The sequence below is a fragment of the Sprattus sprattus genome (assembly GCF_963457725.1).
Source record: "Sprattus sprattus genome assembly, chromosome: 2".
NCBI lineage: Eukaryota > Metazoa > Chordata > Actinopteri > Clupeiformes > Clupeidae > Sprattus > Sprattus sprattus.
The window spans coordinates 37,032,758-37,053,781 of NC_137921.1; the positions used below are offsets into that span (position 1 = coordinate 37,032,758).

The window sequence follows — 21,024 nt, forward strand, 5'->3', positions numbered from 1 at the left end:
TTTTATCCAACACAGTTGGTTTTCTTAAACCTGGCGGACTTAAATGCTGTAGCCATTTCATGTTCAAAGACTTTGAATCAAATATTCAGTGTGTGGAGCTTGACACGAGCACATCACACAGTAAGAATACATTTTTAATATAGTCTAATTGCAATTTGCCATGGAATAAACAATCGCATATCACCAGTATTTAATCATTTATGACTGCATCAAGGTTGTTTAGAAAACAACTGTTTGAGCCAGTCAAGCATAAAAATAGAGTGAGTTAGTATTCTTGAAGGCATCAATGTTGTGCTGGCGTGAAACGTTTTTGTTTGTTTTTGCTTTTTTATATATAATTTCATGCTTCACTAGGAAGCTTACTGTGGTAACTAATATTCTATGTTATTAATCTCTAACATGAATGAGATGAGCAAAACAAATACTTTTAATTAGTATTTTAAAACTTGTATCAACTCTAGTTGACCATAATATTCAACATTAATAGTAACATGGGGAAAACATGGACACCCTAAATAATATGTATTTACAGATACGTACATGGTACAAAGTTACTAAGTTAGTACAGTGTGCTGTTTATATTATATTATATTATCATTTCACAAATTGCCCTTTGGGTCAAGGTTAGGGTTAGTAAAATGTATTATTATCTACTTAAGGAGTATGGATTATTATTTATTAAATGCATAGGTACACTGTAATAAGTATAGTTATAAGAGGGTACTCACTTATGTGAATGTTAACACAACATGGGACCAAACATTCCCATTCATTTGTACTGGTAGACTCCTCTGTCATCCTGAAAGCACATTAAATATTGCCTGGTGCACTTTATCGTGATTACACAAAAAAACAAACCAACATTAAATATTAAAAACAGTCCGTAGACTCTAATTAGTGTACCATGAAATTACATCTTTTTCAGCTGTCTTCATAAGCTCTACTTCCTTACCTAATTAAAGACAATGGTGATTACTCTAATCATGTCATCCAATTATCTCTCCTTGCAGGCTTCTACTGAAGACTAAGGGAGTCCCACAGCTTATGTACACTGTATGAATGTTTATGGGTGAGAAAATAAAGGAAATTCGAAAGAAGAGAGGCGAAAAGAGAGGTGTAAGAGAATTACAATGAGATCACGGGAAGAGAGCAGTACAAGGAAAGAGATTCGGGAGAGAGGATGAAAGAGGGAGTCAACCATTCGTCACCAGGCTCTGTCTGATTGCATCACCTGTAGCCATCTTCCTGAGAAGTGAGACAGCCTTGTAATATGAGCTCCTGGGCGGTGCTGCTTCTTGTTGGCCTGTTTATTTGTTCGGAGGTTAGGGGGGAAGACTCAGTGCCCCTGGCTGAGAGCAAACGGTCCCGAGTGCAAGTGACTGAGGCCGAGCTGAAAACTCAGGCCGAACTAAGAGGTTTAGGCTACGGACAAAATGAAAACTTCTCAGCACATCTCAAAGACTTGGCCAATCGTAGCCCAGGGGCGGAAGTTGAGTCAAGGGCCCGTGAAATTGAGGCGCGAGTTAAGTTTTTGTCAGGGAACGCGGACGGCTCTCCGGGATATCCTGCTCGTGCAGACTTTTCACCTCACAATGAAACATCAAACGGGAGCTTGCGTCTGACCCAATCAGAGAGACCTCCAGGCTCCAACCTTCAAATCAGAGAAACCCCAGCATCCCCCGCTTCAGCACAAGGGGCCTCAGGAGACCCAGTGGGTTATAAAACATCAGCAAGTCAAAGTGGATTAGCAGACGATGTCCTTGCAACACCCCAAATCCCCTCAGATTCCACAAGCGAAGACGACATGGCAACAGGCAGTCACATTCTCAGCCTGTGGCCCGCGGTGGGTGGGGATGCTGAGGAGATAGTGGGCCCTGGGGCGGGCCCCTCATCCACAGACAGCAGTGGGGGTGGTAGCAGCAGCACATGGCACATGGTCGTTACGAAGCTGGCTGAAGGAGTCGGCCAGGGTGAGCGGCCCCGTTCGCGGGGAAGAAGGAGCTGGACCTGGAACCAGTTCTTCGTGATCGAGGAGTACAGCGGGCCGGAGCCGGTGCTGATCGGACGGGTAAGGCTTGCTGAGTTCCCCTTTGGCTGGCAGTAAACATGATGGAGTGTGTGATTGGGTCGGGGGAGGTGTAAAAGTTTCAGCAAAAGAAGTGGTAATATTTTATGACTTCATAATCGAAGTGTGTAAACTCATTTTCGGGACTTCCGCGGTAAACTCTCAGGGGAAGTGGAAAATGAGTTGTATTTCAAAAATTTAATAACAAGCAAATCGAGGCTATTTGATTAGTTTGGTCCCCCTATGCCACTAAACTCAGTGTATGGCAGGGGAAGAAATAAACTGATTTATATGCAGATGTGGCATGGTACAGTGTATCCAATTACATGCCTTGTGGATACCCATAAGCAACTTGTACACAGATGAGAAACAAGCTCTGTTGATGGATCGTATTAGCTGCGATTGTGGCTTGGACTGCTGCCAAGCCAGTGGAGCAGCCTACTGTATTTTAAACTATTTGGAATCTCACCAGCACCGTGAATGCCTTATAAATGTTTAATTATTTTCTCTGGCTGCTGTACCATGGGCCAACCTACTGTTACAGAAAAAAAATGCTCGTCCGAGTAGGCTGAGATTTATGCCTGTTTGTTGTTCTTGCTTTGGCATTGTGTGCAGATACAGGTGTGGGGACAAAAGCTTGCTTTTTTCCCCACAGAGTTCACGGTTCTCTGAAGCACTCGTGATTGCTATGATGTCAGGGACTCGTAACAGCCTTGTTTCACACAGGTTGCTTAGGATCGTTTTATTGAGCTGTGTTATCTGAGAGGGGGCTTAATGCGATATATCAGCATGCTCGGATGGGGGGAATATTGCAGGGTACGTTCCCAAGGAACGTGTCTCTGCTTTGAGAGGTGGATAAAAGTAGTAGTATTGAATAAGCTGAGAGGAGAATCCCCAATAGTGGGTATCCAAAGGGGAGATATGCACAGGCCGAATATGAAAATAATGCTGATATATGATATAATGAGAGTGTGTAGATGAGAGAGAGAGAGAGAGAGAGAGAGAGAGAGATGGAGGTGGTAGGAGGAGAAGGGAAGGGCTGTTTAAAAGAGAGAGAACAGGAGTGGGAGTAGCCTGCTGAGAACTTGATCAGAGATAATTTCAAACATTTTCTTTTTTGGTGTCTGTTTCGTTCTTATGGACTGGATTAATTTCATCCCCACAGTGAAAATATTTTACTGTATGGGCTGATGCACAGCAGGACTGAGTGAGCAATTAGAGAAACTAAGAGCGAGAGAGTGAGAGTGGGAGGAAGGGAAAAGGAGAGAGTGGGAGATAGAGTAACAGAACGGATGACACAGAGACAGATAGATAGAAAGAGTGGAGGGTGAGAGAGAGAGAGAGAAAGAGAGAGAGCGAGAGAGAGAGAAAGACTCAAAGAGAATGTGAGAACTAAGGACTCAAATAAAATGTAAGGAAACTGTGGGCACAGAATGTGGGGCTGAGGGAGTGGGTTATTGGCTGCAATGATGGGAAAATCGAAGGGTTTACTGAAGTTAAGTCACCACTTTATTCAACCACAAATTCCCAGGGCAGACTAAACATAAGACTAAACATCCCAAGGTGTGTTTGGGCTTTTCGAATGACAAAGAAAACTCTTAGCAAGACACAGACAGGATAAGCAGGGGAGGGATCAGTGCGGATATACTGAGCAAGCGTATCTTGGGTGTGTGTTTATCTCTCTAGCATTCTGAGTTAGCGGTTTTAGCATTTTGCCTCTCTGAGTGATTCTGCCCCACTGTAAAGTGGTATGTCTGAGTCCATTAGCGGGCTAACCCTCCATACTGCCAGTTCCAGCTAGCCTTAACAAATTAGCATGCGTGATGACACGTTTGGCTAACTCCCACGCACCGGGCAAAAGGGGCTCTGGCTGCAGCAGCTTCTTCAGACCATGAACGCACGAAGGGCAAAAAGGCTGCAAGAACATGATGACATCATGCCACCTGGGATTGGACGGGAAAATATGCACAAGAGGGACAAACACATGATGACTGGAGGGGCATGATACACACAGTGACTCATGGTTTTAATGGTTACACACAAGGCCACCGAGAGCTTCAGTGGTCTCCTCCATAGTACCTATACAGCATATACACACACACACACACATACACACACGGGTATAGTGTTGCTTTGTGTTTGTGTATTATGTGTGTGTGTGTGTGTGTGTGTGTGTGTGTGTGTCTCCAAGGGAATATGGCAGCAAAGTGTTCTCTCCCTGATTCAAAGCTAGGTCATCTTAGCCCTATCCAGAGATCTGCCATCTTTCCAGTCATGTAACCTCACAGATATGGTCTTTGCTGTGACCCCTTGGCTTTGAGGGTGTGGTAATTCCTCCTTCTGGAGCAGCAAATGGCTTCTTTCAAAGAGACGAGAACATTAGGAGAATGAAACATGCATGTGCTCTTTACCTTGAACTGCCCTGGGAAACTGGAGCTCTTAAATGAACACAAGGTGAGGGCCAAGAGAAAAAAATAGCATCTTACCGCCTGACTGATACCTATTGCTTTTTCCTTCTGATATAGTTTTTGTTTCTAATAATTGTATAATTCAATTTCATAATTTAAACATCATTATGATGATTAATTTTCATTATCATGATCATTATCATTATTCTTAATACTCTTATAATTAGTATTAGTGTTAGTTGAAGATGTATTGAATTATTTTATTCATGTTTTGACTTATTTAGCATTAGTGAAATTTGACACCATACACCTTATCTGCCGGGAGCTCCATCTCAGTGTGGTTTTCTCTTTTCACTGATGAGTCTCCTCCGCCTGATGAACTGTGAAATAGATTCAGTTTTACTCCCTATACTGCTCTCCCACATATCGTCCTCCCACATGGCAGTTTTAACACATACATACACACACACACACACACACACACACACACACACACACACACACACACCTCACATATCCCGGCACCAAGCCTGGTGACAGCATCCGCAAAATACCACATGTGGCTTCCACTGTCTAATACTTCATTTATCCACCCCCCCCCCCCCCCCCCCCCCCCCCAAGCACCACACACACACATAGCCCGCTAAACAGTTTGAAGCATGCAAATGAAGATGTTTTTTTATCCTGCTAATCCATTGATCTAAATATACATGCAGTCACATTACAGTAATGCGGCATCTGAAGCTTGTGGTGCTGTGATTGTTGTGGGCCTGATAGCCAGGTGGCCACAAAGCGTGGAGAGAGAGGTAGAGCCACGCGAGTGAGCAGACTGACAGGAGGACCGCACTACTCAGTCAAATATCAGAAATGCCATCTTCACTTACTGCGAAGCAGGGCTTCAGGCGCCAGCTGGATGGACTGCTTATGTCTTTTTTTTTAGGTCTGCAGTGCAGCGCATGAGTCAGTTTTAAGGGGGGTTGAGAAAGTGTGTGTAGATGTGTGTATGTAAGTCTGCGTGCATTTAAATGTGTTAGTGTGTGTGTGTGTGTGTGTGAGAGAGAGAGAGAGAGAGAGAGAGCATGTGTGTGTATGCGTTTGCATGCATAAGCGAGAGACAGATAGAAAATGCGTGAGAGAGGGAGATTGCATGTGTGTGTGTGTGTGTGAGTGTGTGAGTGGCTGTGGGTGAAAGGAGTAGAGGTTGTCTGCTTGGAGAGTGCTGAGGGCTGTGTAATCTCCTCAGCTCTCTCTCCCTGTCCGTGGGCTTTAACCCTGACCAAGCTCAGCAACAAGATCTTAATTCCCTCAACATACCAGTTTCCCATGCAGCAGAAATATTAAAGCAAGGGAGTAAAGGAAAGAAGGATGATAGAAGGAAGGAAGAGGGAGAATGGCAGAGAAGACTGTCTGACACATACAGCAGAGGTAGTGACTGCCACAAGGACGGAGCGAGACGCCAAATTAGGGGAGGAGGGAAAGAGATGGCAAGTCTTCTGGGGAGGAGGAAAAAGGAGCCGAATCTTCCGGACAGAAGGAGGTACAGACAAACTGAAAGGGGAAAAGATAGATTTAGGCAGATGGAGAGAGAGAGATAGAGAGAGAGAGAAAGAGAGACAGCGATACACAGATGGACGTGCAGGCTGTCGGAGTGTGTGTATGTGATTTTATGTGCCACCCACGTGTGTGTGGTTCTATGTGTGTGTGCCTGTGTGTACATGTGCATATGTGTGATTGTATCTATGTGTGGGTGTGTGTGTGTGAGAGAGAGAGAGAGAGAGAGAGAGGAACACGAGGGGGCACATGTGGGTTTTGTGTTGTGTGTTTTCTGATAATGTGCAGAGTTTTCAGGGTGATTCTGTACATTTGTGTGCTCGTGTTCCAACAATACCCCAGTGACTGGCGTGGTCCAGTGAGTTAATTAGTGCCATGCCTCATCACTCATGTAGGTCCCAGTTGGTCTCCACACACCTGCTGCATCTCACTGTAGACTGGCTGGACAGCATGCCTTAAGCTGAACACTTTCCATAGCTTTCTGTTAATTTCAGTTGGTTCATTACTTACTTAAAGAAGCTTATTTTCCAGCACCGGTGAGAAGCTCACTGTCTAAGGTCTATATCCCTCGTACGGGATATTTTTATTTTTTTGTCAAAAAAAATGTAAAGCTCCGCGAGTTTTCGTCTTAGAGACATAAAAAGAACAACCACGGAAACATTGAACCCTTTTCTTTTATAATATATACAGTTCAAAATTTTAAAATAAATAAGCACTTTGTCAGGGGAATAGAACTGATGTGTTGCACTTTCTAGTATCTGAGTGGGGTTTCTGCTGCTAAGGACCCACCCATTAGCAAATGACAGCTATTCATATGATAAGGAGATGGTGATTCAGTGATCTCCATTGGGTCATGATGTGGCAAGATTCACTCCAGGGGGTTTGGGCCACAAAGACATTCTAGGGCCATTAGGATATGGCCTTTGTCTTTGCGAGAGGTGTCACAGGTTTGTTCACACCAACTCATCAATATGCATTTGTAGGGGCACAGATTTAGGAATGGTACAGGACACTCTGAAATTATAAATATGTGGTAGTGAAACAAGACATACTTTCTGAATGCTAAACTAACATGTGTTTAGCCAACACCTATGTTTACAAGGCTCAGAAATAAAAAGTCTTGTGAATAAATCTTTACAATGTGTTTATGTAAAAAGTCTGAGCACCTCTGAAACAAGGCTTTTCCAAGGGTATGTTTACATTTGATTTAAATTAAGCTTTTTTTTTACTACATTCCTTTTACTTACATGATATTATTGCTGAGGTCGTCTAGAATAGAATCATATATTCCATTTGTGCATCAATGTTTTAAGTTAAGCAAAATGTACAAAAACATCAAGGCATGTCAGACAACTTAGAAAAGTCTAAAAGGCCTTGGACCTTAGAGTGTTAAGTCTGCTTTTATCTGGAGTTTATAGATTGGTCGATTTTGTCTGGCACTTCTAATTGAGGGGATCAATTTGGTGAAACCTTTTCTGTCTCTTTTTGTTTCTCTCTTTCTCTTTCTTTCTCTCTTTCCTTCCTTCTCGTTTTCTCTTTTCACCTCTCCTGTCTTCTTTCAAAGCTTCACTCAAGCGTGGACAAGGGTGATGGGAGCACAAAGTACACTTTGAAAGGGGAAGGGGCGGGGTCAGTGTTCGTGATTGACGGGCGGACTGGCAACATTCATGTAACGAAGCCCCTGGACCGTGAGGAGAAGGACCAGTATCGACTTATTGCCACGGCAACTGACCATCAGACTGGACGTGCCCTGGAGCCATCTTCCCAGTTCATCATACGCGTACAGGACATCAATGACAACTCGCCTGTGTTTCTGGATGGGCCATACAGTGCCACCGTACCAGAGATGGCCAATATCGGTACTGCAGTCCTTCCACCACAGAGAGCAAGCTCACCCTTATAATACCAAAACTGACCAAAACAAAGCACTATACACGCACTTTGTTACATGAATTGTATGTACCATCCACATCCATCCATTATCTCCCTGATCCTCTCTCTGTATTATCCATTTTTCCTCATGCTCTGTATATCTCTCCTTCTCTCAATCTGCTATTTATCTGCTGTCTCTCTCTCCCTCTCTCCCTCTCTTTCTCACAGGTACATCTGTCCTCCAAGTAACAGCAACAGATGCAGATGACCCTACGTACGGAAACAGTGCTAAACTGGTGTACACTCTTACTCATGGCCATGAGTATTTCTCAGTGGATCCCCAGACAGGTGAATCTCCGTGTTCCTGTTCCCCTGACAAAATGTCTGTGTGTACAGCACTGTACACATAGCTTCAAACTGACGCACGTAGACACTGAATTTCTGTTCCAATAGATATAACTGACACAGATGGATGAGGCTGTCACATCCCCACTGCTTCTGTTAGTTGGGCTAAGAGCTGGGGAAAGAGATTTGGCTCTTATCCCGCTCTTCTTGCGCTGCAGGTATCATCCGCACCGCTGTGCCAGAGATGGACAGGGAGACGCAGGACCAGTACCACGTCGTCCTCCAGGCCCGAGACATGGGGGGCCACCAGGGGGGGTTGACGGGCACCACCACTGTCACCGTTCACCTGAGCGACGTCAACGACAACCCTCCCCGCTTCGCTCACAGTGAGTGTCCCCCTCCGAGGCGCTGTCACACCTGCCTCCGGCTCATGTGGAAAACTTCTCCACACCAGTTTTCGTCATCTCATCCCATATATTTGTGTTTGTGAGGCTATGTGTCTCGGAATCGGCATGATGTAACCTTTTGTAATGGATTCCCCTCAGTTCCACTGCCTTACCTGCCCCGCACTTTGACAAAGAGAACACGCTCTCTGTATCTCTCTCACCCTTAAGTGTCATTATGTCAAAGGCATTACTCCAACACACCAAGGGACTTGTAAAAAAAATAAGACTTTCGAAACAGTCCGGAGTTAAAGCATTTATTTTACTACAAATGAAATAGCACTTCATTGTTTTTGCGCACTTAGCTCCCTTCAGGCTGCCTCATTATGCGTATATATGGAGGCTGCTACACTAATCAGCGTATTCATCCCTGGGCTATGACAAAGAAAGCTGCGGCTTTGCCTAGCATCACATGGGTACGCCACCCACACTGCAGGAGCGTCAGGAAAACAACAAACATGATAAACTAGAAAGCCCAATTAGCCTGTTCTCGGAACGACAGTGTTTGGTAAATCGGTAGATGTGGTTGTGAATGAGGGTGAGCGCGTTAAAAGGATGTGTGAGTGCAGACGGCTTGTGTAACTGCAAATGAAAAGGAACAGCTTAGTCAGCCATTACCGCCAGCATGTATCCAGGAAGTGCTAACAAGAAACACACATTCAATATTGATGCAGTCATGTCATCGGACCCTTAAGCAACAGGCGGAATCCCAGAGTGGAAATTATCTCCTCGAGGCTTCGTTTTGTTGCCGATATACGTACAGTACATCTCATCACATGTGAAGGGATGTAAGATGTAGACATGCACTGAAGTATGTCCCTGCATGTGTGATCTGTGAGCCCAGCCAGATGTCTTCTCATGCATTAAGGACTCATGTGGAGTGGCCTGTCATCTCCTCAGCCTGGTGTCATAGTAGGTGTCAGTTTCTGCGGCACTGGAAGCTATATTTCACCACCACCCCCACCTCACCCTTACACACACACACACACACACACACACACACACACACACACACACTGCACATCCCCTATTTCTTGAGGATCAAGAGTCTTGCAGACTTGAACCCTGCTCAGTGACCCACATACAGCTGTCCTCTGTCAGAGACGACCTCCCCTAGCTTCTCTTTCAAAGTGCTAAAAGCATGCCGGGGTGAGTGGATAAGTGTGTGTTTGTGTGTGTGTGTGTGTGTGTGGACACACTTTGGCAAGTTCCAGAAAAGATTTTGTAATTTCTCCATCCCCAGGACGACCACAGGGGTTAGAGGAGACCTAACTGGAATAGGAGCCCTTATTTAATCTCATTAATTGAAACTATACATCACTGAGGGCTGCAACCTCTGTGGCAGTGAGAATTCTTTTTGGATGTCATTTTCCAGAAAACACCTCTCCTCAGCATCCCGCGATGGTTAAAGTAATTAACAGAATGACGGATACTATCTGCTTGGTTTTCATCTCACTCGCATGTTTTTTATCTCTGAGATCAAAGTGATAGCTCTCATGATGAATATGATGACAACGACGGGGATGACGATGATGATGGCGACTGCGGTGGCACTGATGATGATTATGGAGTGGGTAATGAGTGTTGACTAATTGCCAGGTCTCTCCCTTAGAACGTCACTCAGGCGCCTTTTCCCTTCTGAAAAACAGAGACGGATAATATCAGTCTCTACCCATACTGGGGAGTCTCTAATCCATTCTATTAATATTTCATCCAAAGTTCAGCGCTTTCTGCTTCAGTAGACAGCAAAAAATCTCTGCAGAAAATAACGCTCCAAGACATACAATACATCTCTCTCTGTCTCCAACTCCTCTCCCTCTCTCTATCTTTCATTCTCCCTCACACATTCTCCTCCTCTTTCAATCTCTCTGACTGTCGCCTCTCTGGTTTTACTGGCCTTCTCCCTTCTTTCTCGCCTCTCTCTCTCTCTCTGTACCGCCGTAAGCACTGCTAATATACAGCTCTCCCAGCCATATTGTATTCCCAGAGTGCAGGGGACTTTTATTAGCCTTTATATGCCTCCTCTGTGCTGCTTTAATTAAGGTCATGACTTATTAGTTGACAAAATTGCCTTGCCTTGGGTAAATCACACCAACCAGCATCCCTCCCCGACTGCCTCCAGTTCAGTCTGTGCACTAATGATCTTGGGTCCGTGTTTGTGACATAAACTGGGAGGCTGACACGTGACTCAATCTCTCACACACATACACACACGCACACATACAAACACGCACACATACAAACACGCATGCACGCACGCACGCACGCACACACGCACGCACACACACACACACACACACACACACACACATACACAAACACTACAAACACTTGCCCATGTGCAGCTTCTCAGGTGCATGGGCAAAGTGCTTTCATCTTTTCTCGCTCTCTCCTTTTACCCACATGGGTCCCTGTTCTGTTGTTTTTCTTTCATCTGTTCTCCCTCTATCACCCCCACCCTTTCGTTCTCTGTTTTGTTCAAAGGTGTGTGGTCCTTTTCGGTGTCTGAGCTGGCGATACCAGGGGTGGAGGTCGGGCATCTCTCGGCGACAGACGCTGATCTGGGGGAGAATGCCAAGCTGGAATATACCATTGTGGACGGCGATGGAGAGGACACATTCAACATTACTGGACTGAACCAAGAGGCTGTCATATTACTAAACAAGGTGGGCAGCAGCGTAATGAACTGGGAATCTTGTGTGTGTGTGTGTGTGTGTGTGTGTGTTTGTGTTTGTGTTTGTGTGTGTGTGTGTGTGTGTGTGTGTGTGCGTGTGCGTGTGCGTGTGCGTGTGCGTGTGCGTGTGCGTGTGCGTGTGCGTGTGCGTGTGTTTGTGTCTGCATGCTTGTGTGCATATGTGTGGAAAATTAAATTAAAGTGGGATGACAGCATGTGTGGGTTTGTGTGTATGTGTGTGTGTATGTGTGGACGGTTGTACATGCATGTATATGTGTGTGCGTGCTATGTGTCTGCATGTATGACTTTTTAAAAAGATGGCGGAGCCTCGCAATGTCAAAGATTAGGAAAACTGTTCTGTAGATGGCTATTGATATTCTTCAGAATGAGGTAGAAGGTAAAGAAGGGGAGAGGAGAGGAGTAAGGGGTGGGAGAGGGAGGAGATTAAATAGCTTGTACAACTCCTCACCTAGTTGAAATGTTAAGCTGATACTCTGCCACCAAACATATTAGTGCAATTTTTGTCTCCCTCTGGCATCTGTGGTGAATGGTGATGAGGGCACAACATAGGCTTCACAGTCCTTTCATTAACAACAATGCTACTGAGATTGGAAATGTGTATGAAAGGACCTGGCGAATTCATCTGAAACTAATGGGAAAAAAATGGTGAATTTCCACCTCTTAGTTGAATTGAAATAACTAAAGCGTAAAATGAGAAGTAAGCTATTTTCTGCCCTGATAAGTACTTACAAAGACAGTGGTGCAGTGGCAGTCTGTCTTTACCGCAGTGTTCAAAGGTACGCATATCAAATGTGTGGGTGTGGGTGTGTGTGTGTGTGTGTGTGGTGTTGTGTCTTGAATGTGTGCGTAAATGACAGATGGAGACAATAACAAACAGCAAATCAAGAGAGTGTCGAAAAACTACTGAAGTTATTGATAACGGGCAACAAATATGAGAGTTCGGGAGGGAATTAAAAAAAGAGTGACAGTGAGGAAGGAAGTGAAAGAGGAGAGAGAAGAAAGGCAAGGACAGCTAGGAGGAAGAGAGAGGGAGAGCAAAGGAGATTTTGATTAACATGTTCTCCCAGTATTGATGGCAAAGCCTTTCATCCCTCTTTTTGGAACTGCTGCACCCCTCCCTTGCTGATGCTGCTGCCGGTGCTGATGCTGCTGCTGTTGCTGTTGCTATCATTACTGATGTGCTTCAGAAATAACGCCACCTGAGCGATGCTATTTCTCCCAGTTCCCCCAAATGCATTTTCCTTTGCAGTGCACTTCTTGTTAGAACAACTGTTGTCCTTAGTTACATTAAAATGACCCATTTTCAATGAAGCCTTGCTAAAGGAATGATGACCTACAAAGGCAGAATGGAATTGAAATGTGCAGCAGTGCAACGTACCCTCGATCTACGAAGTAATTATCTGTAGAAGTTATGCCTCAATCTTGAGATTAACACTCGGATACATTTTTGAAATGAGTTAAAATTTAATAAGAGAGACCTAGACAAGTCACAAAATATAAGTGAAACCACAGCCTTCATCATAACAACATTTACCATAGATTATTTCAAAGTGTATGCCTGTTTTATATTGAACTGTATCTGCAGTATAATACATTGCTGGGGTTTACATGTGATGTGATTTACAGTACTGTGTAAAAGCTTTAGACATAGATGTTTCACAAAACATTTATTTTCTATCCTTATGACCATATTTGTATCAATGTTTTAGAACACCTCAAGTATTCCAGTGAGACATATGCTGTTAAGGTAAGAAAGTAACAAAGTAACGGACCACATTGTAGAGAAAAACTAAAGCCCCTCAGCTCAGAAGTAACAGAGACCGGTGGAATTTGGGATTAGATGAGAAGACAGAAAGAATCAAGAATAATCAAGTCTAAATCCACCAAATCCACCAAAGATGCTTGAACCAGCCTACCTGTGACCTTACCTGTGTGTTGTCATTTGATGAGAATAACTATTCACTGAAAGACATATTTTTGAAAGCATCCTCACATTACAGCATTTTTTCATGAGTGGCTAAAGCCTTTGCCTGGTGTTGTTTGGGCTGCAGGCGCTAGATTATGAGAGGCGGAGCTCCTACTCTCTCACAGTGGAGGTGCAGAACCCCACCGTCGACACTCGCTTCCTGCGGAAGGGCCCCTTCAAGGACCGGGCCATCGTACAGGTTTCCGTCCTGAACGCAGACGAGCCGCCGCGCTTCTCTCGCTCGCGCTACCGGCTGGACGTGACGGAGAACTGCCCCCCCGCCTGTGCCGTCGGCCGAGTGGCCGCCGTGGACCCAGACACGGGCCAGAGTAGCAACATCAGGCACGCTCCAGACCTGATACACACACACACACACACAAACACGTGTTTATATGCTCCAGGCCTGATACACACACACGTGCTCACACCGTCCAGACCTAATACCCACACACACGTGCTTATACGCTCCAGACCTGATACACACACACACGTGCTTATATGCTCCAGACCTGATACACACACACACGTGCTTATACGCTCCAGACCTGATACACACACACACGTGCTTATACGCTCCAGACCTGACACACACACACACGTGCTCACACACTCCAGACCTGATACACACACACGTGCTCACATACTCCAGACCTGATACACACACACACACACACACACACATGCTTTTATGCTCCAGACCTGTTACACACACACACATGCTCAAACATATCATACCTGATACACACACACACGTGCTTATACGCTCCAGACCTGATACACACACACACGTGCTCACATACTCCAGACCTGATACACACACACACACACACATGCTTTTATGCTCCAGACCTGTTACACACACACACACATGCTCAAACATATCATACCTGATACACACACACACACGTGCTTATACACTCAAGATCTGTAACACGCACCTATAACACGCATGCTCTTACCCTCCAGACCTGATACACACACACATGCTCACACCTTCCAGACCTAATACACACACACATGCTCACACACTCCAGACCTGTTACACACACGCGGCAGGCTCAAACACCACAGTACCTGCACTGAAACCCATACACAGCACAAGACACAAATTTGACCTGACTTAGACACATGCCTTACACACAATAGAGAGTACAAATATGCATACACAACACTGTAGGGTCACAGTAATGATTTGACACACACAGTGTTAAACACAGTATAACAGGGGTAGTGTCACACACACACACACACCGAGACCCATGGTCACACTGTGCAACACATTTTCAAGTACACCTCACACACACCTTGTAACCTCACACACACATAATATCTTACAAGCACACAGAAATACACACTTGCACTCAGATTTCCGGCACACAAACAATATGATGCACAACACAGTGGGAAATGCATTTGAACCTTGGTGATCTTTCTCTCTCCTTGATTTTTCAATTCCGTTCCCACTCTTAGGTATTCCATTGACCCCGAGTCCGACCCTGAAGCCCTATTCCGCATCGCCCCGGACCATGGCCTCATCACCACCACAATGGAGCTGGATAGGGAGCGAGAGCAGTGGCACAACATCACCGTCATTGCAACACAGAGAGGTAGCTATCCTACCCCATACTGGGTTTAGGATTATTTCCATAACGCTAATAGAATTTACCCAAATTAACCTTATTTGTTGTGTGTGTGTGTGTTTGTTTCCCCCACATTTTCCCTTTCCCAATTAAAGTGCAAATTCAAAGAGGACCTGCTTCCTTAGTCAGGGATATGTTTTTTGTTCTTTGAAAAGCAGGGTCCCTGATGCCTTTTGTTTTTGTTCTTGTTTTGTTATCCTAGTTTTTTGTTCATTCAGCGTTGGTGCTCTGACTTGAATGGGGAGAAATATTTGAAAAACGGTTAAGCCGTGGAACTTGGCAAGAATGATTAAATGACCTTTCAGTATTCATGTATTCAAAAGTTGTGCTACTGTGCAAAAAGGCACTTGGGTGATACTTTCCTTTCTGCATATTTGATATATTGAAAATTCCTCTGACTAAGATATTTTGGATGGTTGTCTCACAGGCAACGCTTAACTAAATAGTTTAAATTTTGCTTGCCGGGTCTGTGTTATACTCCGCAGTAGCGTATGCAAGGATTTACGTCTTTTTATACCTCCGCCCCCTTAAAAGTCCTTGAGTGAATTCCCCAAATAGTATCAATCCGTGTGAAGGCTGAGATGCGTCATGTGCCCAGGACATGTGAGGTTGACTTGAGAAACGCTACCATCAGACAAGATTAGTACAGGCTAATAAACACTAGTTTTGGTATAAACGGGGCTGTTAGTGGAGTGGCTTATTCTACTCACCCATTAAGTCATATTTCTATTAATAGTCTCCCTTTATGATGACAGATGTAAGTCTCATACATATTGCACTGTTTTGCAACTCATCCAGTGGGACCCTAGTGGAAAACAGTTTGATTGAATCGGGCAATCTGGTGTGTAACTGATTCTGCCTTCTATTGATTTTATATTTTTTGCTCATTAAAAATTGAAAAATGGTTGGGTTTGTATTGCATGCATAGAAACTCCAGTGCATTAACAATTTACTATTGTGAAAGTGTTCAGTGTAGATCAGCATCCAGCCTTTATGACAGTTGTGTTGTGACATCCGCCATTTCATTTGGGAAAAAACAGGGTCTGTTTTGGTTGTCAAGGCTGTCACAACATCTACCTGTGTAACAGCCTCTCTCCCTTTCAGACAACCCCAGCCAGGTGACCAGAGTCAGTGTCGCCATCGAGACGCTGGACCTGAATGACAACGCCCCCGAGTTGGACAGGCAGTACTCCACAGCAGTGTGCGACTCCAGCAGCCCTGGACAGGTAGCTCTCTCTCTCTCTCTCTCTCTCTCTCTCTCTTTCTCTCTCTCTTTCTCTCTACCTTCCTTTTTCTCTCGCTTAACCTCCCGCTCTTCCCCAAAGATGGACGAGCGACCTGACACTTCCAACCCACCGGGGCGCCCCTTTTAATGATTTTAGATCAGCGGCTTCTTTAGCGGTTCAGTGGCGTTCGACTGCAGCCACACATCCGGCCTGACACCCTGTTTGTTCACAGGCTGTCAGACTGTCTTTTCTCTCTGGCAGCGTTTGTTATCGCCGCGCTGAGGCTGATGGGGAGGAGCGTGCTGGTGAATGCATGTCAGCACCATGATGTTTTACTCTGACTAATTCTGCTGTACTCCCCTCTATCTTTGTGTGTGTGTGTGTGTGTGTGTGTGTGTGTGTGGGTACATGTGTGTGCATGTGTGCGTGGGTACATGTGTGTGCGTGTGTGTGTGTGCGTGTTTGTGTGTGTGTGTGTGTGTGTGTGTGTGTGTGTGTGTGTGTATTTGCGTGTGTGTGTGTGTGTACATGTGTGTGTACATGTGTGTGGGTACATGTGTGTATGTGTGTGTTGTGTGTCTCAGGTAGTGCAGGTGCTGCACGCAGTAGATAGAGACCAAGGTGGCAGTGATTCACCCGTTCAGTTCAGCATTCCCTCGGGATCCAGCGCGGCTCTCAACTTCAGCATCAGAGAGAGAGGAGGTGGGCTCCTTTTTTCTCTTCTTTCTCTCTCTCCCCCTCTCTCTTTGTGTCTCCGCCACCTCGATCCTGTCTCCTCATCTCTACCTGTTCCACCCGGCTCACTCTGAAGGCAGTCTGTAAATTATTTGTGAGATCTCTTCATCTATAGACGCACTCCCTTCTCTTTCGTTTGTCCATCTATTATTCATGTCTCCAAACCGCAGCACCCTGTTTGGACTGTATTTGGACTGTATCCCCACGTCGCATCAACTGTTCAACTACTGCTTTGTTGCTGTGATATGTCTCGTCTCTCACATCCTTCCTTTGACTCACCTGTCCCCCCCCTCTCCCTCCCCCTCTCATCACCACCTCAGGTCCCGTAGCCAATCTGGTGCTCCTGACAGCCCTGAAGCCTCTCCCCAGCTCCTTCTCCTCCTCTTCCTCTTCGCCCTCCTCTTCCTCCTCTTTACACACCCTGAGAGTCCCCATAGTCATGCAGGACGGAACGTCCGACCTGAGCAGCACGGCCACGGTCACTGTGGTGGTCTGCCCCTGTCTGAGAGGGGGCATGTGGGTGGAGGAGAAGAAGTGGCAGGTCAAGAGCGGCGGGAAGCCGAGGCCTCCGCTGCTGCCGGCGGCCACTGAGTGGGAGAGGCAGACGGTGTGCCTGCCCGTGCCATCCGCCTCCCCGCTGCTGGGGTTCAGCTCGGCAGCCATGCTGGCCATCCTGGGCTGCGCCACCACTCTCCTGGGTGAGCTTTTTGCAGGCTTGTTCTTCCCTTTCTACTCCTTTTTTTTCCACGTACGGTTGGTGGGTTTCCTGCCTGTCTGGTTGGCACCCCCTTTCTTCTGCTTGTTTTTGTCTAGGTTGTGTCAACACTGTCTCTGCCCCGCGTCCTCGCTAGTCTCTGTCAGTCGAGTGTCCTCTGAGAGATTTCTTGGCCGGCGAGAGAGAGTGCCACTTCACATTTCTGTTTTGGAGTGTGTACAATCTGTTTGTGAACTCAACACTCTGTTCCCATGTGCGTCTGTTTTATCCCCTCTCTATTTTGCATTGTGTTATGGTGTGTCGCGGTCACCGAAACAATATCAACACAAAATGAGCATGGTTGGCCTAAATAATTTTTTTACAATTCCATAGGGTCCCTGCATAATCAAGGGGCCGCATTGCAATTCATGGTTTTTTAGAGGTTTGATTTACAACTATGTGTCACATTACAATGTTCCCTGTCCTTGTGTGTGCCACCCCCCCACCCCCCAGTGGTAGCAGCTTTCGCCCTGTCCCTGCGCCGACAGAAGAGGGACGTCTTCTCCCCCATGGAGGAGGACGAGATTCACGAGAACATCATCACCTACGATGACGAGGGGGGAGGGGAGGCCGACACGGCAGCCTTCGACATTGTGGCACTAAAGAGCGCTCCACACAGCGCGCTCAAGGGCCACCGGCTCCTAGATAGCAGGAACATGTGAGTGAAAACATTCTGAGGGGGTTTTATTTTGAAGTAGGCTTTTTATTCCACAGGGATTAGGGTGGAGAGTAGGGGGTGGGGGGAAAAGATACAAAGAGAAAAAAAATAGAAAGAGAGAGAGAGAGAGAGGGAAAACTATAGAGGGAGGGGGGGATAGAGGGAGAGAGAGACAAATTGAGAGTAAAAGAGGGAGCGAAAATTAGAAAGGGAAAGAGAAAGGGAGAGAGAGAAATGATGAAATGAAAACATTCTCTAGGGAATTAAATCAGCTCACCCTTCCTGTCATGGCATGTTACTTTAACCTCTGGCTATGTACCTGGTCTGCAAACAAATTACAACAAACCCCCACTCACATTCTCACATGCCATGCATTTGCCAGCATTTGTTTTTCCGTTCAAGCGTTACATTCATTCTACTGTTATTTATTCTCTCAAATCCCTGCTTCCAAACACAATTACCTCCTCTATTATAGAGCAGAATACATTCATTAAAATGGAAATGAACTGAGCTTCCCTATTAAGGCAGACTGCACTCATCTGTGTTCAATTGATCCAAACTGAAGTGTTTACCAGAGGGACATAATAGAAGACAAGCATGCTTTCAGTTTTCGCTGCACAGCCCACTAAGATCAACACTCGACAACACGAACAACGTCTGAGCATTATGATAGAATGATGTTTCTCCCATTCTGCAGGTATTCCCAACAGAACCTGGATAGAACCTACAGCTGGGGCCAGAATGCAAGCATGGATCATCGCCGCCCTGGATCAGCCCCGATGTATGGCAGGTTCTGCTACAGCATCCATACACTGCCCGTCATCAAAAACAACCATGGTCCGTTCAACACGGGTCTCGACCTGGCTAAATTGCCTTACGGCCTCGCTGGCAACCGGACTGAACAGACAATGGTCATCCAGACTCAGGGCAACTATGGCCCACTGGAGCCTGGTTCTGTCTGTATCAGGCCAGCATGTCCTAGCAGCCAGGACGGGTCAGAACACAAGGCAGCGGACGGGTCCACAGACAGCAATCCCAAAGAGAGTGAGGGAGGGAGTGAAGCCACCTCTGATAGCCAGATAATTAACCAAGATCAGGTAGGTTGGGAATGTGATATACACAAACTTACATGTGCAGGTAAATGTCACTGTACACTTGTGTCTCTTCCAGTCTTTGTGCATAGGAAAAATCTTCTCATACTGTTCATTTCTGCAGTCTTTGATTTTCAGCCTTCTTCTATCCTTAATGTCTTTCTACATACCTTCTACATACATATCTTCCGTGACAAACACATTTCCTTTATTTATTCTCAGCTCTCCGATCAAACTCTAATTCTGACGAGCTCCAGCCAGAGTGGCTCCTGCATGGAGAACAACAGCCTCTCCTCCCTGAGCCAGCTGGAGGCCTCTCCACAATGTATAGACACGACGACGTCCAGCTCTCCTCTGCCGCCACCGACCGCCACCGATGAGTCCTCAAAGGCCACGGGCTCCCACAAATACACAGACAATATCATCCCCACCCACGCCACCCTGAACCCTGAAGAGATTGAGAAGCAACATCGGACAATGGAGGGAACCCTGTACAGAGGGGGACGGATCCCCGCCACAAGTACTCCTGCGTACACGGAGAAAGTGGGCATGCTGAGTGTGTTTGCCGTTGGCGGAAGGGACTATGCCCCACAGTTAATGGTGCCATTCCCTGGTGGAATGTTAGGGTATGGAGCAGCATGGGGCTTGGGCAGGGGCATGGCTGCTGCCAGAGGCGGTGACAACACTAGCTCAGATTTAACAAATAGGATGGGAGATTTCCTTCAGCACCGCTTGGCTCAGGTAACCTTTGACCCCTTGCAGCCACCATACGATTCTGTGCAAACATACGGCTTGGAGGGAAGCGGCTCGCAGGCAGGGTCCCTGAGCTCCTTAGAGAGCGAGGGAGACAGGGAGATTGAGAACGCCGGCGGTATAGAGGAATGGGGGCCGAAGTTCAACAGGCTGGTGGCAATTTACAAAGAGAGGGAACATGAAAAGGAGGAGGCGAAAAAGGTGAGGGAAAACGGGGACGTTAAAGAGGAGACATCTGAGAGAGGTGAAACCGAGGATTTGGAGGGGGAAGGACTTAATGACAAACCAAAGGTGGAGGAGGTGGCGACTGAGGTGCAAATGGAAGACAGTCGGGGCGAGGGAATAGAACTTTAAAGGCAAGGAAGGAAGGCTGGTGAAATGAAAGCGAGTGCAAGCGAGGGAGAGAGAGTGATTGAGGGAGAGAGAGAAAAGAAAGGGGAAGATTTAAGGTAAAGGTGCACTGAGGTGAAGTTCTTCCAAAGGCAATAAGTTTTGAAAACTTGCGTGCATAACTCAAGACAAAGTGAATATTTTAGACTTTAATATCAGTACCTTAGACAAGCACAGCAAGGTATGCAAACTCAACCCACTCCCTCACACTATAATTTAGGGTACACCTTCCGAGTAACAGGTTCATTCACTTCTAGACCTCTTCTGTAACAGCAATGTGAATAATTCACTTTAGCACTCAAAGCCAAAGTTATGAAACATCTCATTTCTGAAATATTGATTTCGATGCCAGCAAGTTGCATTGTTGGAAAATAGGCCTCATGAAATATGTAGGATATCTGACATATTAATATTGATGTATTAATAAGAGTA

The 21,024-nt window shown here is 45.9% G+C and overlaps 1 protein-coding gene across 1 annotated transcript; it reads left to right on the forward strand.

Moving 5' to 3' along the window:
• Positions 1-1,270: 1,270 nt before the first annotated feature.
• Positions 1,271-20,556, forward strand: cdh24a (cadherin 24, type 2a; the record flags this gene model as incomplete). The annotated part of the gene is made up of 13 exons (XM_080860016.1): positions 1,271-2,068; positions 7,589-7,883; positions 8,125-8,244; positions 8,460-8,627; positions 11,169-11,350; positions 13,431-13,687; positions 14,816-14,952; positions 16,090-16,211; positions 16,796-16,913; positions 17,267-17,644; positions 18,154-18,358; positions 19,056-19,455; positions 19,672-20,556. 13 exons carry the CDS (start codon positions 1,271-1,273, stop codon positions 20,554-20,556), a joined length of 4,065 nt encoding a protein of 1,354 aa, XP_080716142.1.
• Positions 20,557-21,024: the final 468 nt, after the last annotated feature.